At 31.1% G+C, this 12280-nt stretch overlaps 1 protein-coding gene across 2 annotated transcripts in view; it reads right to left on the bottom strand.

Moving 5' to 3' along the window:
• The window catches only part of LOC128172308 (uncharacterized), a 131111-nt gene that overhangs the window by 32042 nt on the left and 86789 nt on the right, over window positions 1-12280 (bottom strand). The window contains exon 5 of one of the 2 annotated variants that reach the window (XM_052838103.1): window positions 6155-6190. The exons of the other annotated variant lie outside the window; for it this stretch is intronic. Coding sequence (XP_052694063.1) covers window positions 6155-6190 — 36 coding nt within the window. The remainder of the gene's footprint in view (window positions 1-6154; window positions 6191-12280) is intronic. 2 annotated transcript variants of the gene reach the window in all.

Here is a 12280-nt window from a genome sequence, read left to right as displayed (position 1 = left end):
TTTCAGCACTCCTACACAAACAGTTCGCTGTGTTAAACGTGGTTTTTATTTTCCGGACTTTTCTCTGAGTTGAGTTGAACATATTTCATAAACTATTAAATACCAAAAGGATCGGACACAAATTCTAACAAGAGGTCAACATGCCTTAATGGTCACCTAGATAGAACATAATCTATACACAAATTTGTCGAAGAGTCTCATATATGTGTGAAATGAAGAATTGTATATCATATTTTTTTTATAAATTTTTTATAAATAAGTTTAAAAATTCAAATAAAAAAGAGAGGTTCCACTGGGGATTGAACCCTGACCGCTGGAAGTAATGACCACTGACTTATAAGGTAAGGTACTTTTCATATAGTGTACGGATATAAATAGTTTTTCTTGAAAGTAATTTTATAAAGAAATTGAGTTTGTTAGATATGCAATAATCAAGGAGATTATAAATTTCGGACAATGGCCATTTTGTTTGTGACCATCGCTGAGGCCAGTTGTGAGTTGAAAACATTTTTGTAAGTAAAATAATTGCACTGCTACTATATTGTATTGAATGTAAAGTTAGTTTGTTATCAGTAATTATATCAAAGTAATCATTGTATAACAGATGAGAGTATATGGTGAAATTATTAAGACAGTTTACAAAGTTTAAAGGTTTCACAGTGATTTGTACTCATGAATTGAATACAGACTAATGTTTGAAAAGGGTACAGTAATATTGATTTTACATATATTTTTATACAATTATAAACATGCATATTTTGCATAGTTACATGTCTAAATGGTTTGTTTCAGATATTACCCACCAGTGCATGAAATTGTACAGTTGTGTATATACAGTTCCTGTCACCCTTATTTAGGGTAGGTAGTAGTGTACTTGAGAACTTACTGATTATGGCATTTACATTTTGTCAGAGTATATTTTTAATCTGCAATATTGCATATTCAATATTGTAAAAGGGTTATTTCTTTTTATGACATCATTTATTAAATATAAGAAAAGTAGAAAAACAATATATTGTAATTGAACATATGTGGCATTATAGTAATTGAATTAATTGTGATGCTTAATTATTGTGAAGTTTATATGTGTATTATGTTTTGTAGGAGCGTCACCATGATATTAACAATAGTTGATAAACGAAGTACATATACCATACTCGTTTGTTACATATGCATTTAATGAGGTTTTTATTCCTGAGTAGAAAAAATTATAAATTTCTATTGACGACCTCCTTCTTGCCTGAGTTTAAAAAAAGAAGTATAGAACCTGTAATTTTAGCGAAAATGTAAAAATCATAACATAGTGCATGACCTGATATTAAAAAGGTGCAAGACTCTGATATAATATTTTTTGTCCATATAAGTTAGCATTCAGGATAGGTTTCATGCCTATATGTTTTCAAAGATAAACTAAAACAAGGTGGCATGTATACATGTTTTATCTAAAACTACCTCCCATCCCCCCAACTCTAGGGGCAAAGAGGAACTCTTCCGAAGGGCATTTAACAAAAAAAACCCAGCTTTAATAAGCCGTCATGAGATATTCATTCCTCCTGTTACAGCCTCTGTATATACTTGTACATTCTCCATTAACAAGTAATTACATGTACCATCTGGCATTTATTCCAAAATCATTTTACATGTATCGGTGATTTCAGTTAGCCAAATATTATTTTACAATTAAGTCCATTTGTTTATTCAGAAAGTTCAAAAACCGTTTCTGTTTCAAATGATAAAAATAACTTCGTAACTCTTTTGATCATACTACTTCTTATTAATGATTTCATTACATTCAATAATTAATTACTCAACCCTCTAGTGCCCAAACCCAATTAAGTCAGTCAGAAAATTCTGACTTTTATAAATAAAACTTGCATCATCATTTTTAACAGGAAATCGGATAGTTTAACGCAATATCTCAATTTTTATACATTTTACAGCTTGTAGCATATATGCTACATTTGGCATTACCACTTCATGTTGCATATATGATACAAATACTCGAATAATTCAAATTGAAAATACATTTAATTTGCTAAAATATTTTAATAACTGACAACAATTATAAAAAAATAAACAAAAAACAGACTTAAAATTTTTAAGTATAACCAGCAATAGGTCAAACTAGAATAACCAATTGTCAAATCTGAACAACTCATATATATGGCACTAATGGGGAAGCATTGTTGAATGTTTCATTTTCATGAGAAAGCTGTAAAACAGTTTCTGTCTTTGTTAGACAAAGATGAGCACACGGGCACCTGACATTTTAAATTTTTGTCATAATAGAGATAAATACCCTAAAATTGGTAATACACAAGGTACCCATCGCCGCCATCTTGGATTTATTTCAAACTGTCACATCAGGTGAAATTTTTACTTAAAACTCATTGGTTAATTATTTGTTGACCTTCTTAATCTCCCGATCGGTCATTTAACATCTAAGCTTACAATTAATTTAACCAAAATGGTGCATTACACCTGACATTAATGAAAATCATCCTTCAACCTGCACCTACTGCCCTAGATATGAAACAAAAGGCTAAAGGGGGAGGGCATTTTTCTGCATTGCGTCAGATATACTAGTATTTGAAATCGTGTGGTCAGGAACCATGAGTTTTAAAATTGGAGTGGAGTAAGCAATCCATCAGGAGGAGCTTCCTCAGGTTTTCCCTTAAAATCAGTGTATGGGTCTTTGTACTGCTGATTTGAGCAATTCCATTCCTGGTTTTGCAGCTGAGGTACATGTAGTACATCTAAATGGTCTGCATCTTCAGTTATTTCACATAAATTCAATTCCCTGATAGGAGGATCACTATGATTTTTATACTGTTTCTCTCCTTGATGTAAGCTGCTTCCAAGGGCGGAGGGGGGGGGGGTGTATATATTAGGAGTCAGAATCACAGTCATGAACAGAGGAAGGCTTTTGATTTTTTTAGTTGATATAAAGTCTCAAAAATATGAGTCAGATGATTCACATTCACTGATAAGAAAATAAATAAACATTGGAAATAAACATCCAAAGTAGAAATGAATGATTTATTTGCAAAATACAGATTTACTAATGCAAAACCTGTACATTGATATAAGGATAGTTTGTGTTTTATTTAACTGTAAAGCAAGTGTTTAATGCCCAATGTTTCATATGTGATACATAGATTTACCTAAATATTATTCATTGATTAGCAAAAAATAAAAACAATCTTTCGAAATAAATTGTGTAGTATTTACTGTACATAACAATACACATCACAAACAACTGTTTATTTTTCAATATTCAAGTTATTTGCAATGTTTAAAGTGCCCAAAATTTAAATGAGCTGTATTTTCTGTAAATGCCCGGTGTATCATAAAATATACAAAAAAATAAATTCCTGATGTATCACATATGCAACACATCATTTCAAATAAATTTTTGCATTCAGTTATGTATTATTTTAGGGATTTTTCATACTCCATTCAATTATTTGATCCTTTTGAAAGATATTTTTTTAAGTGTTCTTACAAATACTCACTATGTACTCTAGAAAATAACTGAGGAAACTCTGGCTCTGTACAGTGTTATGTTCTTCATGGAGGCAGCCATGTTTGATAGGGTAAACAAGTCATGTGACGTAGAGTTAGGTTAAAATCCAAAACCAAACTTTGCTAATATGATAGTGGAGAGTTCAAATCAAAGGGAGATAATTTATTATATACAATTATTATCATTAAGTATATTATCCAAGTCCATGTAGCATATATGCTACGTGGGGCACTAGAGGGTTAATATAACAAGCAAAGGAAGATATCATCAAGAAGCAATGAATGAACAACAGGATTTAATGCTAAAAGGAACTCAATGTTCACTGTTTAATTTATTTAATAAGTATTTTATTCAAGTATATAAATACATTGAAATGGATTGAACAGCAGGCACAATGCCTATTTATGTTCTCTCCTGTAGTCAAGGTATAATATGAGTAATTATATAATTATATATAATATATATATATATACATATATATTGCCATGGAATTTTGTATAATAGATTAATATTGTAAATAGTATTGGAAGGAGGTACAGTGCAAAAAAAATAAACAAAACAAATAGTTCATGATAGGAAAATGAAAATAAAAAAAATAGAAAAATAATGGTTAATTGCTAAGGTTGGAAATAAAAAAGTATATGTAATGTAGGGAAAAAATGAGAAAGAAAAGAAAAAACATGTAATAAAAACAAAACAAAAATTAATAACAGAGTAGAAAAAATGGAAAGTTTGGGGGGATGAGGTGGGAGGGGGAGAACAAATAAGCAATAAAAAATGAAAAGAAAGGAGTGTAAGGAAAGTCAGTGGTACCCATTTTGATACATTTTTTATACAATGTGTACATTTTTACCTATGCATTTACTTAAATCTGTTTGTACTTTTTATGTAAAAATGAATTTTATCAAATAATAGTAAGTTATTTTGAAATGTTAGTTTATCACTTCCAAAAAGTAGATTCTTAATTGTGATTGGTATGGAATTGTCGTTCATATAATCAAATAGAGATTTTCTTTGGGAGGCATATTATGGACAGTGTAAGAAATAATGTTTAGAGTCTTCCACTTCAAGAAAGCACTTCTGACATAGTGGAGAAGCAATAAGGTTGTGTGAATAAAGGTCAGCATTTAAGTTACTACTGTTATTTCTCAACTGACAATGCCAAATATTTTCTAATCTTTTGCCATGGTTAAATAATTTATGCATATACAGTTTTTTACTATTAATATTTTTGAGGCTGTTCTTAAATGCTGAAACTGTAGTTATATTTTTTGTATTTTGAGGTAGATTGTTTCACAATATAATTGTAGATGGTATAAAACTATTGAAGTAAGATGTTGTTCTTGCAACAGGTGTGCGATAGATGAAATTGTTTCGAAGATTGTAGGTATTATGTGGGGGGAAACATTCACCAACAATATTAGATAAGTATTCAGGGGTATAATTGTTTAATATTTTGAATAATAATATTAATTTATGGTTACTTCTACGTTTCTTAAGTGTTTCCCAGCCTAATTCCTGATATAGGTATTGTTTAGATGAGTTTCGTCTAAGACCAGTAATTATTCGTGCAGCTTCAATCTGTATACTTTCCAATAAATTACTTTGTTCATCTGTACAATTGTTCCAGACTACATCACCATACTCTAACACAGGGCGAATAAATGCAAAGTAAATTTTAATCAAAGATTCCCTATTTATTTTATATTTGAGTATGCGTAGCATGTTCAATCTTTGGCATGCTTTTTCGTAGATATTTGATATATGATGTGACCATCCCCCATTTGATTGCAAAGTAAGTCCTAAATGACAATGATTATTTTTTTGGATAATATTGTTTATAGTGTTACCAAAAGAGACCTGGGGATGGGTTTTTTCTTTCTGGAAAAGTTAACATTTATTGTTTTGCTTGGATTAAAATCCACCAGCCATTGATTAGACCACTGTTTGATTTTTTCGAGATCAGCTGTTAATGATTTAGCTGAATTATTATCATTATCATTATCATTATCAACTACTACAAAAAGTGATGTGTCATCTGCAAAGAGTCTTATTTGGTAGCATATATTTTCAACAATATCATTAATGTAAATAAGAAAGAGGAAGGGTCCTAACACTGACCCCTGGGGTACTCCTGCATTATTGGTTTCAATTCCTGAGGAATAGCCCTCGATGACAACCTTTTGTGTTCTATCAGTATTATAGTTTTCTATCCATCCAAAGATTTCTCCTCTGATTCCATATTTTTGTAATTTATAGATGAGACCTTTATGCCAGACCTTATCGAAAGCTTTTGATATATCACAAAATATGAACATAATATCTTTACCTTTATCAAGGTTAGATATTATAATATTATAAATTTCAGTAAGCTGATTAATAGTGGAATCAGAGGGCTGAAATCCTGATTGGTTTTTAGATAAAAGATTGTGGTCCTTCATATAATTGTGCAGGGTTTTTAAAAGAATTTTTTCCAGTATTTTAAATAAGGTGCATGTGAGTGCAATTGGTCTATAGTTTGAGGGGTCCTCTGGGTTGCCCTTGTTCTTATATACAGGTGTAATATGTGACAATTTTCACTGTTTAGAAGTGGAAGTCATTAGATAATGGCTATATGTGTTGTTGTACCTTTAGTATCTTCCGATGTCTGTTCTGGTAATGTTCCTGAAATTAATAGATGTTCATACAATTTTGTCTGAAATAAGAATTCATATGAACATATGATGTTTGCATCTTAAAATCAACTAAATTGATGTAGTGGACATTGGCTATCAAACCAATTGTACTATTACATTGAACAGGGTAGGTACATAAATGATTCATGAATAGGGAGAAAAGTTGCTAGGTTATCTTGATTTCTAACACAAAAAATCGAAATCAGGAGGCAAGTTTATTAAAATTAGTAATTATGGAAAGTACCTGTTATAAAACAATCATACTGCTATAGAATATACTATAAAATTGTTCTTCAAAGATTGTTGACCTTAAACCTTATGCACATGCATCATATCATTCATGTATGTTATTCCTAAACAAAACAAAAATAATCGGTCAAAAGAATTTTTACAGTTGTATTCCAATGTGTTGCGTCTCATTTTAGATTGTTTTTAAATAACTATTAAAAAACATATTAAGCTAGCTTTAGTAGTCTTTCTCTTGATAACTGCCAATTTCAGTGACAGTTTGGCAGATAAATTGACAATTCAAAATTAAACTTTTATATACTATAGCACATGAGCTTGAGTATCATTTTAGCCGACTTTAATATGTAGAAATCCTTGATTTATGGTAAAAACAAGATCTTATCTTTAAATACGTTTAAGTGATAGAGTAAACAATCTTTTTAAAAAATGTCAAAGGGAATAAAGAATTGCATATCTATCCATAGTAGAATTTGAAGGTGAAAAATGTTTGTGTTGAAATGAAATCACATTCCTTTGTTTTGTTTTGTTTTTCGTAATGTTTATGTATAGTTTCATAGGGTTGAAAAATCATTTTCACCTGTTTTACTTGATTACTTTTCGAACGAATACAACTTGAATCATAAAACATTTCATATTTAACTTTTCTAACGATTAATTTTTTAAACAACAATAAACTGTAGCTCTTTTTCTCCGTTTACTCTCTCTCTCTCTCTCTCTCTCTCTCTCTCTCTCTCTCTCTCTCTCTCTCTCCCAAAAACTACTGTTCTAACATCAAAACTAAGAAAAGGAAAAAAAACAGTCCGGTAACATTTGAACTTAGATGGTAACAAATAAATTAATTGGAAGACATGATTGTTTTGGTTATTGATCACAACCCTGAATAGACAAATGCCAAGAAAAAGACAGAGACACGTTTAGGCAACATAAAGAAATTGAATTAATAAATTGAATAAATAAAATAAACATCAACTCAAGAATCCTGATTTTTATACCCCCCGCAAACGAAGTTTGGGGGGTATATAGGAATCACCTTGTCCGTCCGTCCGTCCGTCTGTCCGTCCGTCCGTCCGTCCGTCCGTCTGTCCGTCTGTCTGTTCGATTCGTGTCCGGTCCATATCTTTCTTATGGAGAAACATTAGAAGTTCTTACTTCACACAAAGATTGCTTATGACCTAAGGGTGTGTCATGACCTTGAACCAAGGTCATTCGGGCAAGGTCAAGGTCACTGGCAGAAAAAGTGCAAAATTCGTGTCCGGTCTATATCTTTCTTATGGAGAAACATTGGAATTTCTTACTTCACACAAAGATTGCTTATGACCTAATGGTGTGTCATGACCTTAACCCAAGGTCATTTGGGCAAGGTCAAGGTCACTGACAGAAAAAGTGCAAAATTCGTGTCCGGTCCATATCTTTTTAATGGAGAAATATTGGAAGTTCTTACTTCACACAAAGATTGCTTATGACCTAAGGGTGTGTCATGACCTTGACCCAAGGTCATTTGGACAAGGTCAAGGTCAATGGCAGAAAAAATGCAAAGTTCTGGTCTGGTCCATATCTTTCTTATGGAGAAACATTGGAAGTTCTCAGTTCACACAAAGATTGCTTATGAGCTGAGGGTTTGTCATGACCTTCACCCAAGGTCATTTGGTCAAGGCCAAGGTCACTTGCAGAAAAGTGTAAAACTTGTGTCCAGAACATATCTTTCTAATGGACAAGTATTGGAAGTTCTTAATTCACATCTAGAATGCTTATAACCTGAGAGTGTGTCATGACCTTGACCAAAGGTCAATTGAGGAAGTTCAAGGTCATTGTTAAAAAAAAATCGGGCTCAGTATACCAATAATTCAAAATGTTTATATTAAGTGGCTGCTTGACATGTGGAATTTCGTTTGATTCGAGTCATGTTTGTAAACATAAGGATGCAAATGTCCTCATGCATTAACAGTTAACTTGAACTAAAATGGAATTTAAAGAATACAAATTGGTTTGTGTACTCATATAAGCATTAACAGTTTTAAAAAAAGAGCAGTTGTTATTTTTAGAAAATGGACAATGAAATAGATTCATCCAATATTTCTATAATAAAAAAAAACCATGAGTTATGATTTTTTCTTAGCGGGGGGTATCAATTGTGAGCTTGCTCACAGTACCTCTAGTTTTCTCTTAATGTATCACGATCATCATATTTATCTTCATGTACATACTGTAATTTTATTTACCTAATTCTACGTGTCAGCCCGTGACTCAATCAGTTTAAGTTATATGGGTTCTATTTGGGTTTTTTATCTTTTGATATTTTTATTTGTCTTTTTATTTACCTACTTAATTACTTAGCCCTCTTTGTGTTTTAAACACATAAAGCCTTCGTTTCTTTGTCTGTTATCCCTTTGTTTATTCTTTTTTAAACTCTTGTTGACCTTGGTGAATATTTATTTATTTACAGAGTCGGTCTCCCCTACAAACCTTCATTACGGGTCATAACATGTATAACTAATTAACAGCAACACTCAGTCAGCTAATTAATTCGTTCACTTAAGTACAGATTCACGTAAGAATCAGGCAAACAGTGATAAGTCATATATTTCATATTGTTATGATAATTTTATTTGAGAACAATATAAACACGTGTTCTCCAAAAATGATAATTGGTTTAGTGAATCATCGATTATTGTGAAGCTGTGTTTCTAAAAATAGATCCACTCTGTCACAGTATTTAAACACAATAAAACCACTATGGTATAAAGTTTTGACAGGATTTCCAGAAATTCAATGTCAATTCATTTATTTAAAAATGTTGGTTTGAAGTTAAGACAATGCCATATTCTTTTTTCTCATGTTACAGAGGTGGTATCTCATATTTTTCCATGGCAACCATGACCATAATTAACCATACAGTTTTTAAAATTAGAGAAAAACGATCATTTGAATGTCTCTTTTTTAAAAAAATCAGCAAGCATATATGACGTTGTGTAATGAATAAATGAGATTTTGAAATAATATTTTACATTATAAAAAGTTTTGAAAAATTAACAGACAATTAACATAGTTTAAGCAAACATGTGGAATTCCTACAGAAAATGTAAAAAAAAAAAGTTAACCATTTTTACATGTATCTAAGAGAATTGATATAATTATATTGCATACTCTTAGTTTAATATATAACAAGAATTATATTTTGATTTTATTTATGTGAAAATTTTATTGTTTTAACCCATTACCTGTGTAAAAAATGTGATCTTACATCATTTTTGATCGGGATCGGAAAACCAAATATTGTGTATCAAATTATATTCCGAATTTTCTCTGAGTTCTAAGGGATACGTTTATTAAGTTATCAAAAGTTTAGTTTTTAACAATATTTAATGATGTAACACAATTCTTAAAACATTATATAAGTATGTCTATCAAAAAGTAATAGAAGTAGCCTATGTTAGCAAGACTTACAATAACAAACAGGGAAAAGGAACACATGTCCGACCTGCTGTTTATCATGTTTATAGTGAGTAATGTGTATTACTATTTTAAAACATATACAAAATGTTTTTGTTTCGATGGTAAAAATACCTGAACCTACATGTACTTTTGAAGAATTCATATTATTTTTACATAATTTGGAATGAGGTCAACATGTAGAGGGTTGCTGACTTAAAAAAACCCCACCACAATTCTCTTTTTAACAAAGATATCTGCAGATTTGATAACCATGCACACAATATTAAACAGTTAAATTGAGTTTATCATATAAGGAGCATAATTAATGTAAAAGTACTTTTATGTGGATCCTTAGCCCAGCCTTGCCAATCAAAAAAATAATGTATACCTTTATACTATTACAGTAAAACAGTCTCATATCTGATATATAAATTTAGAATATGTTTTAGAATTTAAATGTGTGTGTGTGTGGGGGGGGGGGTGGGTCCGCAAGTGTGAATTTTTTGTAAGCGTAATTATTGTAACCCTGTTTTAGTATATATCATGTACATTGGATATAGTTTAATCCTGTATATAAGGGCATGCTTTATATTCCAGTTTTTAACAAAACAAAATAAGCATTTTTCATTCCCTTTATTCATACCGTAAATCTGGAAATGTTTTTCTAAAAATTAATCAACAACCAAAAAAAGTAGTAAAAATTTTGCCGAAGGCTTGTCTCTTCTCCTTACAATATGAACAGGTGTCCGTTGTCATTAAAAAAAACCTGTTTATATAACCAGGTAATTACCCCCAAGTTAAAACCAGCGTGTGGAGAAGGACTTCACTCAAAATCGGTATCTTCGGTTGACTGGTAGCCTCATGTCTATCTTAAGTGAACATGTATACTGATGACACTGCATGCATGCGTGATTTATTCATAGATAGGATATGTACCGGCCTTACGCAGAATGAAGCGGGTTTTTTTTTACCCCATTCACAGTACAGTGTACCGGCGGGACACCAAAATTCACGGAATGCGAAAATTTGTACAGTATTTTAAATTTCTCGCTGAATGCCGCCATTTTCTTCTCATTCTCGCTCGCTTGACACAGGAAAACATCACCTGTGTTTGACACGTGACCCTCCGATACTTGTGTGGTGTACACAAACCGTCGCATGTGAAGGTGTGAACTGCTAATTGGGATAATTATCTCGCTATAAATCCGTATCAAGATACCACTTTAGGTAGTTTTGTTGCGTTTGCTGCTGTTATTGTATATATCGGTAATTTGAACAGGATATAAATTGCAGACATCAACTCTCACACGATACTATATGAAGTTGGTTAACATATATACGATTCGTGAGAAAATTAGAGGCGGTGGTAATATATCCGAAGGTTAGCTAACATTGTGCATGTCAGTATGTTGACATTTAAAATTTGAGTGCTTTTTATTTTTTAGCACCGATGACAATTCGCAAATATTTAAATTGTAAAAATTAATCTATAGCTTTATGACTCGAATTCGCAAAAATAAATCGACGTAAAAATTTCCAGATTTACGGTATATATATATATATATATATATATATATATATATATATATATATATATATATATATATATATATATATATATATATATATATATATATATATATATATATATATATTAAAATTCTAAAAACATTATATAAGTATGTATGTAAGAATTTGGGGGATTTAATGGGACAATATTTGTTTAAAGCTGATTGGTCCGATTTTTTTGTAATTACAGCATCAATTTTTTTTTCATACAAATCATTTATCTTAGAAAGTTATGGACTTTCTCCTATTTGCACCAGCAGAATCAGTCTCCTTTCAAAGTTAGAAATATTTAAAGTAAATGAAAATAATTTCTCTTTGAGCAAACGAAAAAACAAACCAAAATGCATCACGGGAATGTTTAGAAAAGGAAACCGCTTGGTTTCGTCCCCCGAATGATTGGGGTTATTAAACCCGCATGCTATGCATCGATTGTAATGAAAGCAGACTTTGGAAATATTAGCGAACAAAACGTACACATGTTTTTTTGTAATTTGTCTGATCATTTCGACCTTTATTTAAAGCGATGTCAAATTCGTAATACACCCATACCCGTCTCGTCGTCAGGGGTGAAATTCAACATGAGGCGAAATAACGCGGTACCTTTTAATGTCGTTTGTTTTGTTAGCAAATTTTGTACGTATTTTTCTTCATTGAAATTTGGCATAATTAACCGGTAAAACTACTGCAATATCTATTATTATACATATACTAAGCATGGCCATCGTTTAAAAGCGTGCATAAAATTTGATATAAAATCGGACCACGCAGCTTTAATAATTTATCATGACATAGTTCATCATTCATTACCACATATTAAACACAACGTAAA

This window comes from Crassostrea angulata, chromosome 2 (genome assembly GCF_025612915.1).
Source record: "Crassostrea angulata isolate pt1a10 chromosome 2, ASM2561291v2, whole genome shotgun sequence".
NCBI lineage: Eukaryota > Metazoa > Mollusca > Bivalvia > Ostreida > Ostreidae > Magallana > Magallana angulata.
This window is presented reverse-complemented; position numbering and strand designations above follow the sequence as displayed.